General features: G+C 44.6%; 1 protein-coding gene across 5 annotated transcripts in view; it reads left to right on the top strand.

Moving 5' to 3' along the window:
• LOC138473240 (caspase-7-like) overlaps positions 1-20,675 on the top strand; it is an 865,808-nt gene that overhangs the window by 777,400 nt on the left and 67,733 nt on the right. For all 5 annotated transcript variants that reach the window (XM_069611856.1, XM_069611854.1, XM_069611855.1 and 2 more), the window contains one exon: positions 19,096-19,224. In XM_069611856.1, coding sequence (XP_069467957.1) covers positions 19,096-19,224 — 129 coding nt within the window. The remainder of the gene's footprint in view (positions 1-19,095; positions 19,225-20,675) is intronic.

A 20,675-nucleotide genomic window follows, 5' to 3' on the forward strand; every position in this document is an offset into this window, starting at 1 on the left:
ATCGAACACGATCTTCTCATGGTGTCCATCTTGACTTACTAGCGTCACCTCTTGAGTGGTATGCGTTACTGGCCCGGAGGCTATCTCCGTACCATCCACCGTAGTAATGACGTCCTTTACAGCCTTGGGACAAAGAGTTAGATTCATCCTCAAAACCATTTCATGATCCACATAATTGCCGATGGCACCGCTGTCGACGTAAGCTTCAATTGCATGTAATCGATCCGGATTATCAGGGCTAATGAGGACCATAGGTATCACGAAATGCGAGGTCAAGGAACTGGTTTTCACGCTCGGCAAGAGGACCTCTATTCTTGTCGGGCGAGGTCGTTTCCCTGCTCAGAGTTTGTAACTTTGGTAACTGCAGCTCCTACTGCCTTCTTGGCAGGTTTCACCGGACAGTCTCGAAGAAAGTGCCCTGAGTTTCCGCAATAGAGGCATAATTGCAACTGTTTTCTCCTTTCCCGCTCCTTTTGTGTTAGAGGACCTTTCAGACCCCCTATTTGCATGGGTTCCCCGGAGTCTACTCCTTTGGAAGGAGTTGGCGGTTTGGAAAATACTCGAGCATCAAACTTGCAACGATCGGCCTTCCTGTTCTGCAGTCTGTGATCTATTTGAACGACTAAGTCTATATAGTCCGAACAATCTTGTGGGGGATTCACTACTTGGGCTAACACATCTTTGAGCTCTCCACGTAGACCTCTATAAAACAGCGTAATCCTTTTGTCTTCAGGCCATTGAGTTTCCACTATCAGTCTGTTGAAAGACGCAATATAAGCCAAAAGGTCTTGATTACCTTGTCGCAATGAAAGAAGCTCATTGTCCAAGGCCTGCCCCTGTGAATGTCTTGCGAACAGTTTTTCCATACTGAGCTGAAAAGCTTGAAAATCATGGAGTACCGGATCATCTTGATTTACTAGAGGGATCGACCAGTCTGCCGCATTGCCACTAAGGTACGAAAGCACGAAAGCTACTTTAGCTTGATCAGTTGGAAAGGCTGCTGGCCGGCATAAGAAATGCAACCGGCACTGATTGATAAATACTGCAAACCTCTTTGGGTCACCAGAAAATCGTTCGGGCGGAGCCAGAGGTACATTCCCAGGTAGGTTGATCTGCACTGGATTCATAGAGGACGTAGAAGGAAGATTTCCCCCAGATGCGGGTAACGGGGTCTGTCCGGCTTGTGACTGTAGCAATTGTCTAGCGAGATCATCTGTTCGCTCCTTGGAAATAATCAGTTCCCTTCTTAGAGCGTTCGTTTCCTGACAGGCTGCATGCACTTCTGCCCTTAGTTCCCCAAGTAACTGGGCTAGCTGGTCGGTATCCGAGGTTTCCATAGTGCCTGGACAGGAGATTTGTGGTAGGCTTTGCGTTCTGTAACGCTCACCTGATTCTCGTAGAGGCGCCGGTCTTGACTGGGCGTATACCGTATCTTCAAAGGTGATGTGTAACACACGGCTGGCTCTTTGGGCTGGACCTCTGTGCACTGTATGTCTGACTCGAAGGGTAAGATGTCTTAGGTAAGTGAACGCCGTGCTCTCCATCTGCCTCGGGGCAGGGTGCTGTAACCAGTTTCTTCACTGGATAAGGGGAGCAGGCCTCTTGACTTCAGAGGACTGCTGTCCGTCGTTTACTGCACGAACGGTAAGTTTTGAGTAATTCTAATGTCTTTAAAGTCTTTAGTAATGATGTTTCTTGTTTTGCAGGGTTCCGGCGATGGCGGATGACGGGCTGAAGTGAGTTGAAGATGGAGCCCGTGTGATGAATAGAAGCGCCTGGAAGCACGTAAGTAAGCGCTTGTTGCCTGCTTCACGATGCGCTCTAACTGTCTTTTTATTTTGCAGGTACAAGTTCGGAGCGGCTGCAGGGTGCCGGAATACCCACTGGGTTAGATGTGGAAAGAAGTAATGGCACGTGAGTATTAAAGTTCCCCAATATCTTTAAACGCACCTTGTTTTGTCTTTCAGATGCGGGATGCAGCGCCGAAGGCCTCCGGAGCGTGCGAAGAGTTGGTAAGCTTTTGTCTTTCAGATGCCGGAATGCAGTGTGAAGACCTCCGGAGCGCACGAAGAGTAGGTAAGCCTTTGTCTTTCAGATGCCGGAATGCAGCGCGAGGCGTTGGTGACAGCCGATGGACCAGGTAAGTGAAGAGCTGTCACTGAAGACCGTAATGCTAACCTGTTCTTTCTTGTCTTTATAGGTGTTGCTGAAGACTGGATTCAGGATGGTAAGCCTTTTTCCTTAGGCCCAGGATCAGATGCAGAAGACACGATGAGCGTTCTGCTGCAGAGGATGCAGTATAACGCAAAGCAAGATTCATCCATCGGGTGTGGTTTAAATAGCCTCCTGTAGTGCTTAGGTGTCTCCTTCCACAGCCACGCCTAGGTAAGAAAAGAGTTCCTGCTTTCCAGAAGAGTTCCAGTGTTCTGAATCTAGGGAGTGGCTCCTGCCCCACCCAACAGGAAAAGTAGTTCCAAACAGAAGAGGATCAGAGGCCCAACTGGCAGGCAAGTAAGCAGCATGGTCTGCTGCAGGTAAGTCCACCCAAGCATTATGAGCCCGGCGCTTCCAGCGCTGGGACTGGGCATATTTATGAGCCTGGTGCCACTGGCGCCAGGACTGGGTCCAAAAGGTCCCAATTGGGACTGGTTGGCACTCGGAACCTGGGTTATGGATCTGCTTCCAAGGGAGTTGGGAAAACCCTGACCTTTTGGAAGCAGAGATCATGACAATAAGGTCCTTCGTTATAATGGACTAATACAATTGGTTTGGTACACTTGTACCCTGTCTGGAACATTTGGTTCAATTAGCAGCACATAAGCAAAGACCCATGTGCTAATAGATAGGACATGAAGCTGCCCTAGCACCTAATTAGCCCAACATCGCTCATCACCTATGCCTTCTGCCATGAAATTCTCTTTGTACTTGGCCTTGCAGAGTATTCTTGTCCTAGGAATGCAATGGTAATGAGTTCACGCGCTGTCGTGTCTGGGGTTCAAGCCCTATTTTCAACCTCGACTCACTTGACAAGAGACCACGATTTTGTTCATTCTGCAAGATTTTAAATGTTTTATGGAATTAAGACTTGGCATCCTTTGTGTTCTTTATTGCACCTTAACGTGAGAAGATTCATCCTCTGCACACGTGTTACGCTTCAGCGTAGATAGCTGACCTCGACTTCACAGTTATTAACTTCAGGCCAGACAGCTTCCCAATGCAGCTCCAACAACCTGCCGTTCTACTGCAACACAGTCTTTCATTTTCTCTTCATAATTCTTTGGCTTACTTATTTCATGATGCCAATGTCCAGTTTCTGTACAATGGCGGCTCCGCCTGCATTCTATTCACTATTTGTAGCTGGCCTATGCTATGACTTGATCTATCTTGCATTTCAGCATATGTACATTTTTTATACTTATGATTCCTACAGCACTTTTTACTGTGTAATATTCTTCTTTTAAACTTTTAAGGTTCACTTGATTCTTTACTTCGTCATTTCTCCTCTAGGATTCATATATTGTCTTCATTCGGTATTTCAGGACTTGGTGCACACTTTCTTATGACATCATCAGTGCATCTTCTTAGCTCTTCCTCATATTCCTTCAGGAATCTGCTCCTGCAGGCTGTCATCAACTTGAGGGTACATTCGATATGGTTGTCTTAATGGATACCGGTTATTCTGTGAATCGGCTGGTAAGTATTCTCTCCCCTACAGAGTAGTTGTAGGTAGAATTTACTTCCTTCTACCAGAGTTTTCAAGCGTCAGCAGGACTTCTTTTTTGAGGCTGTGACCTACCTTGCCGGGAGGTTAGCTTAGGGGCAAAGCGCTCACCTTGGAAGCAAGACGATGTGAGCAACACAGGTTTGATCCCCGGGTCCGCACTTAGAAACCTCTTGGTATTAAGCACGTTATAAATAACCAATTACAATTACCTACCCAAGAGTATGTGGAACTCCAGTAGCCTGCATGTCAATTAATCCTACTACGTGAGAAGCAGAATGAGAATGAGAATGTTTTTTCATTAAATAGTCACTGGAGGAGGCAGAATGCCCCTCGTTTTTGCCTTATGTTCTTCGGATGAAAAGATATTGATACCATAATCTTTTTGTGAAAAACTAAGGAAGAAAGTTGGGCCCTAATTACGAGTGTGCTAGTATTCCTGCGGTAAATCTGCCTGAATAACACCAAACAGAATGACTGTTACCGCCACTTAATCCAGTGGGTTTACTGTCAGATTACAAGTGGTGGTAGGCAGAGTTAGACCCCATTTCTGGAGTACATAGGACTCCATGGGGATTTCGGTAGTTATCACTGGCCGTAATTCTGGCAATTTTGTAGATTTTTTAGAGGAATGTTTGAGGATTTACACCCAGCCTGATGCTGGAGGTAAATCCTCCACTCCAAGGCCAAACTATGGCGGAGCAGTAAAAGTAGTAAAAATATGGCAGAGCAGTAAAAGTGGCGGTAATTCCGCTGCTGCCAATTTTTTTACTGCTCCGTCATACTCGTAATGAGGGCCTAAGTCTTTACCTACTGGCAGTAACGTTCCCAATGTCCATGGAAACGTAAAATGTAATACACAATCCTCCAGAAATTGGCTCTGATTAGACTGGTCAAAAAATTCTGCCTCATGAATTTCCAGAATAACGAAAATTGAGGAAATCCATTGACTGATGAGGGATTTTATGAAAAAAAGCAAACATGACTGTACACATTGCTTGACACTTGCATTCAATGAAATATCTATCTTAAAATTCATTAACTTATATATGTATATATATTCGATTGAGGAGGATGATGTGTTTCACATCGTCAAATGCTGCTGACAGGTAAAGCAGGCGAGACTATTGACAGCAAGGTTGTCGTGGGCGGAGTGCATAATGTGAAGTTTGTTTGACTCGATCCTTCGGTGGGCCAAAAGTCCATATGATGGACATAAAGCAGAATGCTCAGTTCATTGTAGCATATCAGCTGTTTGTGGGGGAGGGCTACCTTCTCCACAATCTTCCACTGGAAAGGCGTGTTTGCAGTTAGGTGGTAGTTAGCTAAGACCGCAGGGTCCCCCAATGACTTCTTCAAGAAGTATATAATAGAGGTTTTCATGGTGGTAAGGGTAGCAGCCAGCACTGAGAGAGCTGTTAACCAGTGCTGCCAGGTTACGAACCAAGGAGACAACATTCTTGTTAATCGAGATTGCAGAGCAGAGGGGTGAACCTGTTTGAAAGATGTCCTCATTTTTTGGACGATTTTGACTGGCTCCAGCAGGTAAAATGGCTGAAGTAGGTGAAGGTGAACTTGGGAAGTACAGACAGGAAGTAAAGGGGCAGAGGAGCAATGGTCGCGGGTGACACTGGACTGGCCACAGCTTTACTTTGTCTTAAAACAAAAGTGAACAAATTGTTGGCCAAGACAAGCAGATGTGCTTTCAGGTGGGAGAGTCAAATCATACAGATTTTAAACACGTCTGCTGACATGTTGGGTATCTGTCAAATACGGTTATGCAGGAAGGCTTTCTTTCTAAGCTTGGCAGGTGTGTGTCAGCCCCCCCTGGCATGTCTCATGCAGGCCAAATTAGCTTTATCTTTTTTCCAAATGTGTTGCCAGCTCCATTCATTGTCTTCAGCAAAGTCAGATCTGCAACAAACATTTGTTTCTCTTGTCTGGCTGCCTTTTTCTGTTGAAGATGGCGAGGGCCAGGAGGTCAAGGGTTCCATTGATATCATCTTGTCGACTTGAGCGTATATATATATATATATATGTTTTTTATTTAGTATAATTCAGCCAAACTTAATTAGATGTTTATACTAGTTATATAACAGTTCCTTATACTATTCAATGATAATGCAGTAAAATATCAATATTCAAATTCAAAAATAATTATAATTATAACAATACAATACAAAATAAATCTACACCTATTGAAAATACAGCAAATTCAAACCAATATACAATGTAAGAAATATTCATTCAATTCCACATAAACTCAAAAATGCGCCAGTTTCCTAATCTGACAAAAGGGACATTTGTTTGATGAATTCTCACAACGTTTTCATATGGTAAATAATCACATAATCGTGCACCCCCCCAAACAATCTGTCCCAAAACCGCTCATAACCATTGTCGACTGACGCAGCCCTTCCGCAAGCTCATTGCACCTTCCTCCGAGCTGCTATTAAACTATTAAGTTCAAGCATTAGGTGCTTTCTACTTTCAATCCTGTGGCTTCCACACTGTCTCTTTTCTCTTTTGCTGGACCCTGTCTCCCACCATATACCTCTAGCGTGGGCAACTGGTTAGAGTTGAGGCGTAAATATTCACATAACAGTGAATTAAGTGGATAATCCAATAGGCATGCGAGTCTATTTATCCGTTTTAAGTTTTGCTGAATACATTCTCCACTATGAACTTTGTTTGTTTGTTTGTTTATTTGGTATAGCGCAAAACCAAACCCAAAGGGTAGCTGGGCGCAGACAATACAAGTATACTTGAGAACTTGGTTACAGGAAAATACAGTTATACACTTCAAATTAGAAACAAAGGTGCATGTACAAGCAAGTGCGAAAATACAGTTAAAGCTAGTTGACCAGAAACCAATTAATCTAGTTACTATCATCAGGGGTCTCTAGAGCAAGTGGCAGTGGGGAGGTCGAGCTAAGTGTCATTGGAACGTATCCAGGTGAGGACTTTCCGTCTGAAGCTAGGGTAGGGTTGGTCCATTCTGAGATCAAGAGGGAGTCTGTTCCAAGTTTGAGCAGCTATGACCGGAAAACTAGAGCCGCCGACTGTACTCTTTTTGTATCTGGGCACCACTAAAGTATAGGCATTGGTCATTCTAGTGGGACGGTTTGATATTCTCTTGTTGACTCTGTTTACCAGGTAGGGGGGAGCTATGTTGTTAAGACATTTAGAGGTGAGGGAGAGGGTTTTTAGGGCAATCCTGTCTTTGATTTTTTAGCCAATTGATATTTTTTCTGGAGGTGGAGATATGAGCTCTATTAGGAATATTTAAAGCTACTCTAATAGCGTTATTTTGGAGAGTTTGGAGTTTAACTTTGCTTGACAAATCCATGAAGGATTGCTCCCGATCCAATGCACCTAATATTCTTTTAAACATGGCCTTAGAGTGCAACAAGGAAACATCAGCTGCATCAAGGCCCATTTTAGAACACCATTTCTTAGCTCCACTTACCAGCATCATTAGACAGGCGTCTCCAAAACCATTAATGGGAGTCATTGTAGCCTCATGGATGATGTGTAGGAGGGTATTTTCTGCCCTTTTAGCTAGCATCCAATATAGACTCATCAAAGGCTTTGGGAGCTGGCAGTGTACACTATTAAGTGCCATTTCAACATGAATGTATTCAACTGGCAGACTATTAGGACATTTGGTGAGAGACTTCAGAGATCGCCCTTCCAATTTCCCCAGATTATTGTTTTATTTGCCAACCCATATTTCAGCTCCATACCAAATGAGTGGAGGGATTTTTCCCTCATAAACCTTTATAATGGAGTCCAACTGCTGTGTTGAGTCTTAAATCTCTTAATGATTCCCATTTGTTGGTTCACTTTTACCTCTATCTTATCCTCTTGGGGTCACCAAACAGCTTATTGTCTATAGTGACCCCCAAGTAATCATAAGTTGAGAATACCTCCAGATCTTGGGTGCTGATGCTCCAAGAGTAGTTGCGCCCTGCCGTGCGTGCACTAGACTTAAACACCGTAACTTTAGATTTTAGCGCATTTATAATTAGCCCATTTCTTTAGCACACACATCTAGACTAGACAGTTGCTGCTGGAGCCCTTTCGTGGCATAGTCCAGTAGCAACAAGTCATCCGCGTATCCGAGCAACTTAATGCGCCTTAAGCCCAGACGAGGGGGATAGTGTTAGATTACAGTTCTTGTGAAATGTCTGCAAGATACAAAATAACAATATGCAGCCTTGTTTTAAGCCCACAAAAGTAGGCAGCACGTTCGTGGTATCTCCCGAAGTGGTCAATCTGACTTTGACACTTGCATGCATATATAGTAGCATTATCATATTTAGAAGGCCTAGTGGTATTCCCCACTTCATCAGCTTCAGCCAGAGATCTTCTTGCCGCACCATGTCAATGTAAGCTACATATATAGTTTGTTTCAAAGTACCCCAAGCAAATTCTACTATAGAAGTCAAGGGATGATGTGGTTAGAAGAGATCCAGGCTTTTAACTCATCCAGTAGGATGCGTGCAAAGATTTTGGATGGTATATCTAGCATTGCCAAGATGCTGTACTTTCTGGGGTTGCCTCTAGGTCCTTTTTTGTGGACAGGAACAATTATACTTTTCCACCAAGTACTCAGGAAAGCACCACTCCCACTTATCGCCAAGAACAGTTCATGCAACACCTGAGCCCACCATAACAGGTTCCTCTTGAGCAAATTGTTTCAAACGCCACTGCGTCCGGCACCCTTGAATTTGTTAAGGATTTAATAATAGAGACAGCGGTTTTAGTATAAAGTGATGGTGTACTTTCCCTACCAATGGTCTCTCCTATGTGTGGTTTCCAATCCCTACACGAGGCACCTCCCAGGACAGCATAGGAACTTTGGACTGGTTATACCAGCTACCAGAAGCCCTTTGAATCATGACCCAATCAGGGCATGCCTTTGAACTAAAGTTTTTTTTTATGATGCTTCCTCAATCATTCATAATATATATTTTAAATGTATATTATTTGTTTTTTATAACACGCTTAATACCTGAGTTTGGTTTCTAAGCGTGGATCCGGGATTCAAACCTCTGTTGCTCTGCGTGGTCTTGCTTCCAATACCAGCATGTTGTCCCTGTGCCATCCTCCGTTCACTGCGATGCAATTCCTGGCTTTAACTGCAACACATACTGGGCAACGACAAGCTTAGAAACCGCAAATCTCGGCTGAGCAGCTGCTTAGTGTCTCTTATGTTTTTGTCAAACCCATGTTTATGATTACTTCTGGGAGATGACGTGTACTTAAGTGGGAGAAATCAATTTTTTTCAAGGATGAAATCAAGCAACAGTGAAATTATCTTTTCGTAACTCTCCAAATTCGAGCTTGGGAGATCCATCAAGGCACTGAATCTCTCAACGACACCTGCGCTGTGTTTACCCAGGGGAGGTCTTGAGATAGATTGCCAACATATGCCGCTAAAAGGTGAAACAACTGCCAACTCAGCAGTTCTGAAGGCAACAAGCAATATAAGGTAAGTGGGCGGTAGCCTTGCTCAAATTAGGAGCATTCCAGCTTAATCTATTAAGGTCAGTTTTGATAGTCAGTTGACCAAAGCCATCATTGGAGGTCTTCGAGGTGCATACAGCCTGCGAGAAGAACAGAGGATAATGGTCACTTTCCTCCCTTGGGGAGATTAACAGATCTACCTCATGATTAAATAGGGTATGTGAGATGAAAAAGTAATCTACAGTAGTAGCACTCTTTGAGGAAACCCTTGTGTAGCTACCCGGTCTACCACTTTGACATGAAGCATTTAGCTTGAGCAATGCATAAGCACACACTCATTTAGCCCAAGCCACCCCCCGAGAATTTAGTGGTTTGCCTTAATGCAGAAGTGTAAATTCCATCATGAAGCAGGCCCGGCTCCAGCAGGGGGGGGCAGGTCCCCCACTAAAGCCACTCCCTGCTCCCCCTAGAAAGGAGGCCTTGAATGTGAGAACCGATGGAGTGGGGGAGTTGGGTGTGGGGTGGCATTTCGCTCTAAATGTGCAGCAGGACTCTAAGAAAAATTAGCGTTCCGAGCGGCTGCACTGCAGGAGACCCGGCCAGGATTTATTTGCTTGCCCTGGACAATGATCTGTGCCTCACAGCCATGAAAGCACAAACGACCAGGGAGATGAAGGGCCATTCACGCTTACTCAAGCAGGCTGCCTACAAATATTTTCTCAACCCTAAAATAACACAGTTGGTTTCCGTAATTTAAAGTATGTTTATTTTTTCTGGGAATATAGCGGTTTTTCACATCAAACAATAAATGAAACATGATGTTGCTTGCACACAATTATTAATTGTAGGAGGGATTTACACTTTTCCAGGGACGTAGTGGAAAAGTGCAGATCAAAGGTAATATTTACCAGTGTTTGACACTTTACTTTACAAGTACATGGTGGAAATAATTAAAATTGCATGCAGGGGCCCTTATGCAAAAAACTGCAAACAGTAATGGTGTTCTGTGTGCAATTTAGGAGTCAAATGAAAATGTCTCCCTTACTCTTTTTCATGAACAAGTCTCTACAATTAGGACATTGTCAGGTTGCTTTATCATATGACTTTTTAAAGTAATTGCATAACATTGAGTATTATTTTAGGTATTCCTAACTAAACTTCAACGCATATTCGTTCCTATCTGAGCTTGGCTTTACCACTTAACCAAAGTATGTGATCCTGTGCAAATCATTTAATCACACTGGGCCTCATTATAATGGTGGCGGGAACGGTATGAACGGTGCCGGTTAGGCACCGGCACCGTTCATACCGTCCCGCCACATTACGAGTTCTGCTCGCGGGTTCCTGACAGCCTGACAGGTCTTTCCTGGCAGACTGTGTGGCACCCGCAAGCAGAACTCGTGATTGCACCGGCACCGTTATAAACGGTGCCGGTGCAACCATGCTCCCCACCCCTCTTCTGCCCTATGGGGCAGTATGGGGATCGGGAGCCTGGCAATACCGCCATCTGTGAATGGACAATACTGGCCCATTCATCTCGTAATGGGCTGGTTATTGCCCAATCGCGAGTGGTGGGGCCGGTAGCGAGCATGGCGGTAGCCGTGCCTGTCATACAGGCACGGCTACCGCCATGCTCGTAATGAGGCCCACTGTCTCTTACCTGCCAAAATTAGGTGCCTCAAGAGGTAATTCATTTCACACTATACACTATTTCAAAACCTCTTCCGTAGTGGTTTAATAGATGGGCAGTGCATGTGTCAAGTCCTGCCAAGAACACACACACCTTTCTTTGTAAATATTAGGGCAGAGTTATTAAACAACATTGTGAAATTCAATAACAAATCAAAGTAAATGCATCAAACAAAAAGCCATCATGGACAATTGCATATTTTATAACCAGTATGTAAACGGAATGTCCCAGACTATGATGTACAGGGGTATGGCATGGGAGTAAGGGCCTCTCTTCCCTGCCAAGCCCCACCAGGAGCGTTACCAGGAATCCGGAAATCCCTCAACCTGCACTGTCTACCTCCTGATCTCACATAACCCCCACCCACCCTGGCTCTCTCTCCTGCATGGTAGCACTCCCTCGTGCACTCAACTCAATTAAAATGTTCTTAAAAAATACAACAACAAAAATAAAATGTTATGCTTCGAAATGTCAATGAGGGTTCTATTTCAATTCATGGATGGTCAGAATTTTGATGGGTTTTTCTACAGAAAAAACTGATCAAACTGGATTTATTTTTGTTTTTGGGGGTTCCCCTTAAAGCCCACATCCCTTATTGTTTTTTTTAACTATTCCCCACTACCGACCACTTATATACACTTTCCCAACCCCCCTTCATATTTCTATGAATTTGTTCGGTAAATAATACTTGTAAAAAAAACCCTCAAAATTCCGACCGTCGATGAAAGGACGTTATACCATTCTGGAGGTGGGAGCATGTCTTTTACAACAAGATGGCCAGAGGTGGATTGGCCTATAGGGAACTCTGGATATTTCCTGGTTAGCCTTTTGTGTGGTAACCTATTTAATTTCTATATTTGGTCATAGGAAATAGGTTGGACTTGCTGAAAATATGTAATTTGGGGACACTTTGAACATTATTTCATGGGCCTCTTTTGGGTCCCAGTCCACCCCTGAAGATTGCGGGACCAAAATCACCTCCTCCGGGGCCTGCTGGGAGTAGCCACAGTGTTCAGGGTGTCATTGTTGAACGCACACCATCCGAGATGGAACAAAGACTGGGGGCCTCGTTGCTCAGCGCTCGCAGAGGAGGAGGAAGCATCACCCTCGATTCTCACCAGCCATGCTAAGAAAGACATGGTGGGTGTTGTTGGAGTAGGTGGGAGTAGAGGAATGGTGGTCAGAGGCAGCTGATGGATGGTGACTGGGGAATGAAAGCTGAAGGAGAAGTGGATATAATAGAAAGGGGAGAGTAGATGGCAATGGAAGATATGTAGATTGGCGTTGCAAAACTATTTTCCTTGTTTCTCTTTTGCTCTGTACTTTTTTTTATAGAGCGGTACAAGTGTATTTGTCTGGATCTGGGAAGATATTTATTTCTGTATCACGGATCTGGGAAATGTGGATTAATGCCAGCACTTTGTTTGGGGCACTCGTACACCAACACACAGTGGAAATTGGGCCCCCCTGATCACAAACCTGGGCCACCCAGATACAAATTCCTGGAGCTGGGCATGTCATGAAGAGGGGGTCTGTAGGGATCTTGGAATCAAAATCACCCATAATCAGTACACTGTGGCTTAAATAATAACAGTAAAGTAAAGATTTAACTATTAAAATCAGTGATATATTAACATTGTGGCTCGAGGGATTATATAAATTAGTAATTAAAACAGCATGTCTAATAGATTAATTTGTTTCCCAAGCTGAAATACCGTCTAAGAGCAGGTCAGATGTGATTTCAGTTTTGGTTAAGTTAAACTCACATTTCATGCTGATCAGTAAACCCCCTTTAGGAAATCCCTTGGTTCACTGTGTGGCCACATTTTGTATTGTACATCTGGATTCCAGCTCTATTTCCTAAATTAGCCAGGTTTCCTTTAAAGCTATTAGTCCAGAATTATCTGCAGTGGAAAATAAAATATCTTGACTAAACAAGTGTGAATGGGCCCTAGTATCCCAGAGACTATGGTAAGCTTTTCAGCTAAGGCCATGTCTATTGGTTTACCAGGAGAAAAGAAGATAACCAACGCCAGCTATTAACGTCAGCATCCCAAGTTGTCTGGTTCGCTTCTTCCCTGTGAACACGTCTTTTACCCCTATTGTTAGTAGTGATCTTAACATTGTTGATACCATTCAATTTAGGCATTTCTCCTGTTTCAGCAGCCTCCAGAGTAGACTGTGGATTGTGTGTAGTGGTACACGGGCCATTTGAGAAATATTCAGTGCAACAACCACAATTAGCAGGCCGATCATCGGATGGGTCTGCAACATATTCCAAAAAGCAATCATACCAGTGACGCACAGAATCAGCTTCAAAAGCAAGTACGAAATCCTAAATGTCCTCATAGACAAAGTAAATACGGGAAGTTGTGTACTCATTCTCTTCCATTAATTCGACAAGCTCTATGTCTGCAGAAGTTATAGAACACAAAGATAGTGTTTTATGAAATAAAAACAGAATAGCAGAAAGCTTTAAAACACACTCACTCTTAAGACAAAACAAACACTGAAAGTCTGAGAGCTTTCCTAGTGCTTGATGAACACAGGCACAATCTTAAATGTAAAGTGGGTGTCTCTTTAGCAAATTTGACTGGGTTACCAACCCTAGTGCTAACCATGTTCAGAGTGTGGGACAGTGGTATAGATTCAAACGATTGGTGGAAAATCGACTATTGACTCTGGGGCAGCACGGTTGCAGCTTTTTCCAATCTGAAGAGCCTTTCTAGCCCTTGCAAGCCCAACCAGACATTATCTGGAGCATCAGGGGTATGATCCAGATGTGAAGGTTTACAGTTCATGGTGACTTTAGTAGGATCTTTTGATGGTGGGTAAAGTGAATGACAATTTTGCCCAAAGAATGGACAGATTTTAACATCTTAGCAGCCAAGGGCATATGTTTATCGTTACCCTTTGCAACCCCCTTTTTGGATTTAGCCTTCTCGTTGATCCAATTCTGAGGGGAAATGTCGAATTGATGAAGCACATTGGTGATTCATTTGAAGGATTGTGAGCTTGTGTGAGATCCAGAGGTTTTGATTTTATTTTTGATCTTCTTCTGTTTCTTCACTGAAGGTGAAGAAACTTGGGCGAGGATCTCTAATGTTGTACTCATCAAACTCTACTGACGTGCAATTACAGGATTCAGAAATTGAAATGATTTCCTCAGCACCAGAAGTAGCGCCTTTGTTGGGCTCAGGGATATCGCTGAAGTAGTCGTAATTCTACTTGATACCGAAGGCAGGCTTTGACAACCTGGAGGTGCACTCTTGAGCTCGATCCTCAGTAATGAATTAGATACAACACAAGGTACATTCGCTAGTGGTCTACAATTACTTAATTGGTCAATGATGTAATTTCAAAGCGTAGTATGATCTGTCATAGTCCTATATAGTTCTTTGCAGAGCTTAACAAGTGAGGATAACAGATAGTCCAGGGCCTCTAGTTGAGAACGGGGAATATCAATGTTTTCCTCTGGCTCAAAAAAGACCCCACAAACTCCTGAACCATCCGTATCATCTGCTTCTGTAACAGTGGCATTTAAAATAGGCAATAAGGGCGAGGCTGGGACACTTTTATTTAGCATACCTGAGTTTGTAGTGTGCACAATGAGATCATTACGAATCTGACTGCCTATGGTCTGCTGTCCCAGCCTGGAGCACAAACTCAGTGGGTAAGCCTGATCCTGTGATAATAACCTTATTAAGGGGCACGGTAGAGAATGGACCATGAGTCAGAAGAATTGCATTACAATAGGTGGACGCAGACCCCGGCGTGGTAACCCTTACAATGTCAAGTGCAACGAAAGCTAAAAAATGATCGGGTTCAACTGTGACGCATGGGAGATTATGCGTGGAAAGTGCAGAGACCTATGCGAGGGTCATGACCACCAGTTGAATCAATTTGCTACCCAGGCATGCAAAAATGTTAGTAAGATGCTTATCAATTTTAAAGCTTTGAGTTGCTTGGGGTACTGACACAGGCTGCAATACAAGCTCAACCTGAGAAAAATAGGTGGTCATTTTAGAATCCGTCCGTGGGATCTTGTCAACCGGATTGGTGAGTTTAGAAGATCTTAAATATCTAGTTTGTGGTGCTGAAGGGGCAAGACCACAGGCAGCAGGCAGGGTACTCACACATTCCATCGATGAAGGCTTACATGAAATGTAGAGGCATCTTTCAGCTACTTGCCACTGAGTTCCACACCGCATTTCTTGCAACCGTAACACGGGCCACTTCAGCTTTGCAAGCACTTTTAAATGCTGATGAAAGTGACCGGTCAAATGGCTCCTGCCCTGCAGTTGCCGCTGCAGCTTCTGGGAGATGTTGTGAGGTGTTCTGGGTGAGTTCAAAGATAAAAAACCTACCTTTGGGAAGCAACCAAATTCTTTACAATCACAAGGGGAATAACACTGTCAATGAAGCAGAGAAACAGGACGCAGGGATCCAACAACACTGGAGGGAGACTAGTTTGGCAGCAAGGGATCTACAGGCAACCAGGGGGGAACAGTGGGGAGCAGATCACCCAGTCTTAGGTCAGGTGGGGAGTGGAGGGTGTGTGAAACAAGGTGCTAAAGAAGAGCCATTCCTTGAAGAGGAGGGCATTGAGCTCCTTCTTGAAATGTAAAAGTGAGGGGGCGCGTCTGATTTTGATGAGGAGGAGACTCCAGAGTTTTGGGGCATATACAGAAAAGGCCTGTCTTCTGGTTCTTTCGTTCCAGAACCGGTGGAGTTCAAGTCGGCACATGTCCATACTTCTGGTGGATTGTAGACCTCTGGAGATGCTGAGCTTCTCAGCAAGGTAGCTTGGGGACTTCAGACTGGCAGCTTTGTAGACAGTGCAGCAGGATCTGAAGATGGTACAGGCTTTTATCGTGAGCTAGTGCAGCTCGATGAGGGTCCGGGTGTTGTGGCCGAATTTGCAGAATCCTTTGAGTCGTACTGCAGTATGCACGACAGATCCCAGGGGTGCCAGGAAAGTTGTTGGAATGCCTTCCAAAAGGGCATTGCCACCATCCAGGTGACAGAAAACCAAGGCTTGGACATTATATTCTTCCGAACCTTCCTCTCTGGCTAACTATCGCCCGATCTCCATCACTCCTTTCCTGGGCAAACTCCTGGAAAAGCTGGCCATCTCCCAGCTTAATCTGCATACTGAATCTGTTGGTTGTCTCCACGACCACCAGTCTGGCTTCAGAGCTCCTAGAAGCATGGACACTGCTCTTCTGAACACCCGTGAAGACTTACTCTCTAATCTTGACTCTAACCTTCCTTCTGTCCACATTCTCCTCGATCTATCCCCCGCTTTCGACACAGTCAACCACTCCATCCTGCTCAGTCACCTCCGCGACAACATGGGTATCACTGGTTAGCTTCCTTTCTCACTGACCGACCCTCCCAGGTCCAACTTGGGTCTTTCCTCTCTTTTATCTCTCTCTCTACTTGTGGTGTTTCCCAGGGGTCTAAACCTTCTCACTGGCTCTTCAACCACTACCTGGCACCACTTGCACACCGCATAGCTACATTCTGCTCTAACTTTCAGTGTTATGCGGATGACACCCCGATCTCCTTCAGGCTCCCCTCAGCCACCTCTGCTCCTTCTCTCTCACCAGACTGTCTGGCCGCAATTCAGGAATGGTGTGCCACTTAATGCCTTTAAGACTGAGATTCTCCTCATCAGGATGCCTGCTCCCTCCTTTTCATCGCTCACTCTCTGGCCACCCACCCTGGGCCCTCTTCCTGTTCCTTCCTGTGAGGTTAAGAATCTTGGTGTCATCTTCGACTCCACCCTCTCCTTCTCTCCTCACATCTCTGACGTCTCTAAGAATTCACACTATCAGCTGCAAATCCTCAGAGGTATTGTGCCTTTTCTCACTTTCCCCCAGAAGTTCACTGTCTTCAGAGCCCTGGTCCTCTCGAGGTTGGACTAGTGCAACAGACACTTTCTGAATATGGCTGTCTCTACACTTCAACCTGTACTGCTTAGCTAGATCAGGACAGCAAGACTTGTCCTTGGACTCAAGCTCAGGGATCGAATCTCTCCAGCTCTGAAATCTCTCCACTGTGGCTGCAAGGATCAAGTTCAAGACCCTTTGCATCATCCACAAGGCTTTCTGGGGCCTGGAACCGCACTACCTCCAACTTTCTCTTCCTAAACATCTTCCTTCTTGAGCTCTCCGCTCATCCAACTCCAACTCTCTGAGGGTCAGACGCTTCTCCAAGCAGAGAGAGGGGAGTAGTTCCAGTGGGGCCTCCCTCTGGGACAGCCTCCCTGCCTCTCTCAAACTTGAGCAGAGCCATCTCTGGTTACGGAAGCAACTCAAGACCTTCTTTTTCGCTTCCGCTTTCTCTCTTCCTCATACTTGCTGATGTCCCTGACTGCTCCACACACTGGTCACCCGGCCACCCACTGAAACCTGGGCCCAGGCTCCTGCATGTCCAGTTGCCCTTGCACTGCTCCCCCAGCACTTAAGGGACTTTATCTGCAACCCTACAGTCCCTTGTCTCTCTGCACTTATGAGCCACCATCCGGCAGCACTTACTGAGTTACCTGCACTTCTCCCCCATCCCACCTCCTGGCACTTCTCCACTCCCTCCTCCCGCACGTGCGTGATCTGAATAATCCAAGGCCTAGTAAGATTGTTGTTTTGTCCTCCTTCTGTCCCCCCCTCTTTGTCTTGTCGTGCATAGAAACAGTTGTGTACAGGCGTTATGCATGACTTATCCTATCATATCATACCATATCTGAAGTTGTTGTCTGGGATGAAGGGCTTGATTTTCCACAGGATGGAAAGCTGGTACCAAGCCATTTGTGTCTTCGTTGGTATCTGCTGTTTGAAGGATAGGTGTCAGTCGATGTGAAACCCAAGGGATTTAGCAAGGGTTGTGCAGCTGTTGTGTGAAGCCTCAAGGTTCATAGTAGAGAGGTGTTCGGTGTTGTTGGTCAGCAGTAGGAATTCAGTCTTGAAGAGGTTGAGTTTCAGGTACGCACTGGACATCCACGACTGGATCGATGTGAGGCAGGCCTAGAGCCTGTGGATGTCTTTTAGGATATCAACAAATAAACCAACGCTTGAGAGTTGTGAGCTATTCAATAATAATTCACCTTGACATGTCCAAGCCAATGAGTACTTCTGACCTCAGGTTTATGGGCACATCAAACATTATCTGCTGGAGAATGGACAGTCAGCATGCAGGTGACCTTTATGGGCATCATAGCCCTGGCTGAAACTAGGAATGCCTCTAACTAGAAATCAGGTTGGCCATTCTGCGCTTTAAAAAATGTCTTTAGCTGTGAACATATTCCACAGAAATCTTGGCCCTCGGATTTTCACTTTGTTGCATCATACTCATGATCCAGTGCTTACTTCTCTATATGTTCTCTGGGTTTGCACGTAACCAACCCTTACTCCCTTTGCCTTATTAAGCCTTATAGGCCAAGGAAGGGGTAATGGTTGCGGGATCATTTTCCACCCTCAAGTTATAGCCCAAGGTGGAGCCAGGGGCTATATGCTGGGGAATGGTCATTATCCTAGGTGATCATGACCCCTCCCAGAAGTATATAAAGCTATTAGCACCCACTGTTTGGCACTCGCTTTACTCTTTTGTGTACCATATGCAAAGGAGAGAGACAATGGTTCGGAGAAAGAGGCTTCCTATTCTAATATGGCCACTGGGCAAATGCTGCTCTGTGGCCATGACAATGGAAGAAACCAATTCAAAGATTTCCGCTGAGCAAATGATGCTCAGCAGGCACGGCTCAGAGGCTCAACCATTTCACTTGCGATGGGTGTGGTGTGAGGCAGCCTATGGTGAGCGGAGTCACGGACAGGCCAGCATGCTCGTACGAGCAGGGAAAAATTGAGGCAAGCACCATCGTCTGGGGGACAATGCATTCTACAACAGGAGAGTTACAGGTCTCATTTCTATAATTAAAAACAAAACAAAAATGGTGCTAGTATTTCTTGGTTTTCTTTAACAGCCCTTACATATGTAGTCCCGTTGAGGTGCAGAGGCCTCTCTAATGTTTTTAAAATGATAAAAGTGTTCCCTATACCACATGATGTTCTTTGGTGTGTGTATGATGACGTAGGAGAATGCTGAAGAAATTGTAAGATTGTTACAGATAGCATAGCTTTTTCATAAAGATTATCATAGCATATGCTGCACTCAGGTTTTTTTTTTTAATTCTTCATGTTTGCTCTTCTGACAGATATGTGTATCCGCAACGGCACGGACAAAGACGCTGGGGATCTTCAGCGTTGTTTCAAGACTTTGGGGTTCGAGGTTTCAGTGAAGAATGATCAGACTTGTGAACAAATGGAAAGTCTACTGCAGAAAGGTATGACTACGCTTATCATCAACAAGTCATCTGCAGGTAGTTCACTGCCCCACCGGCAAACTTGTGTTTCTACCAGTCCGTACAAAATGCGGCTTGCTGAATTACCAGCAGTTTTTCCAGCAGTTTTTCCAGAACAGGGTACTCATAAAGAGCCCCTGAGATTGGAATATCCCCAATATCCATTGGGAATATTATAAGAATTATGAAAGCCAACATTTTGGATTTAATAGACATACGAAAAAAATTCACTCTGTCCATTGTTGTGGATGGTAGTCTTTTCACGATGTCTATTAGTAACATTATGTAGATCCAGACAAAACTTGCACACATTTCACAACTTTTAAACTACATTATTGTGTATGTAAGACATATTTAAGAAATTCTGGTGAACTTACACCATCTCAAACACTTTCACCGTAGTTACTTAACTGGGCCTACATACCCAGTAATGTCTTCAAAAGTGTGGAAATTTGGGCGGTGGTATTTGCACTCAAGTAACATTATTAATAGACACAGTGAACAGATTTCTAATGATTTTTCCTGGTGTCTTTACAGCTCAATTTCAGATGGTGATATCGACATCTCAGAACGCGCTGTTAGTGCAACATAGGGCCTGATTCATGGAAGCATTCTATAATGGCACAATCCCATAGGAAAACCCTCAATGAATCAGGCCCATGGTCTCTTAAATGAGACCCACATACTCCGTGTGTCCAGACACTTTTGACTGGGGTGGCCCAAGTGGGGCACTGACTTCTGCAGGGATGGCTTGAAGTATGAGCGCACACACAGATAATGGTAATAGTTTAGGATAATAGGGTGGCACTTGGGGTAGCCAATCTGATTCCAGGAGTAGCTCGTGCCACCCCAGGCCACTCGCTGGGCACGCCACTGTAATCAAAACATGGCAGATTTACATAACAAGCGTATGGTGCAAACCATAGACATGCACACACTGTATTTAAACACACTTCCTCAGGAGTGTTATGTGTGTTTGTTTATGTCCCGCAGTGCTCTTCAGTGCTTTGAATCCCAACCGTTTAAGATGCCGGCTGCCAGACTAAGGGTGATAAGGCTAGTTATTAAGACACATTATATTACCTGACTTTGAGTGGGTTGTATTATGAGGGTATGTCAGGAACTGCTTGAGCCAAGTGTCCTATCAGAGTACATACAGCTCTGTGTTGTCGGATAGGTAAGTACTATGGCTGCAGTGTTGAGAGTTGTTGGAGGCCGATTATAGACAATCATTCCTTTGTGATTTCTGTTGTGCTGATCATTGTGATATCTGGACGCATGCAGTGTCAAGTTTACTGGGTCGTGTGGACAGGTGGCGGATCTGCTAGGGGTACAATCACCAAGGGATCTATACACTACTATGCTTTTTTGTTAGTTATGACAATACTGGACTTGTTATATGGGCTTTCCTTGCTTCCTAAACAAAGCCTACT

The sequence above is a fragment of the Ambystoma mexicanum genome, chromosome 8 (genome assembly GCF_040938575.1).
Source record: "Ambystoma mexicanum isolate Mex_15411 chromosome 8, UKY_AmexF1_1, whole genome shotgun sequence".
Classification (NCBI taxonomy): domain Eukaryota; kingdom Metazoa; phylum Chordata; class Amphibia; order Caudata; family Ambystomatidae; genus Ambystoma; species Ambystoma mexicanum.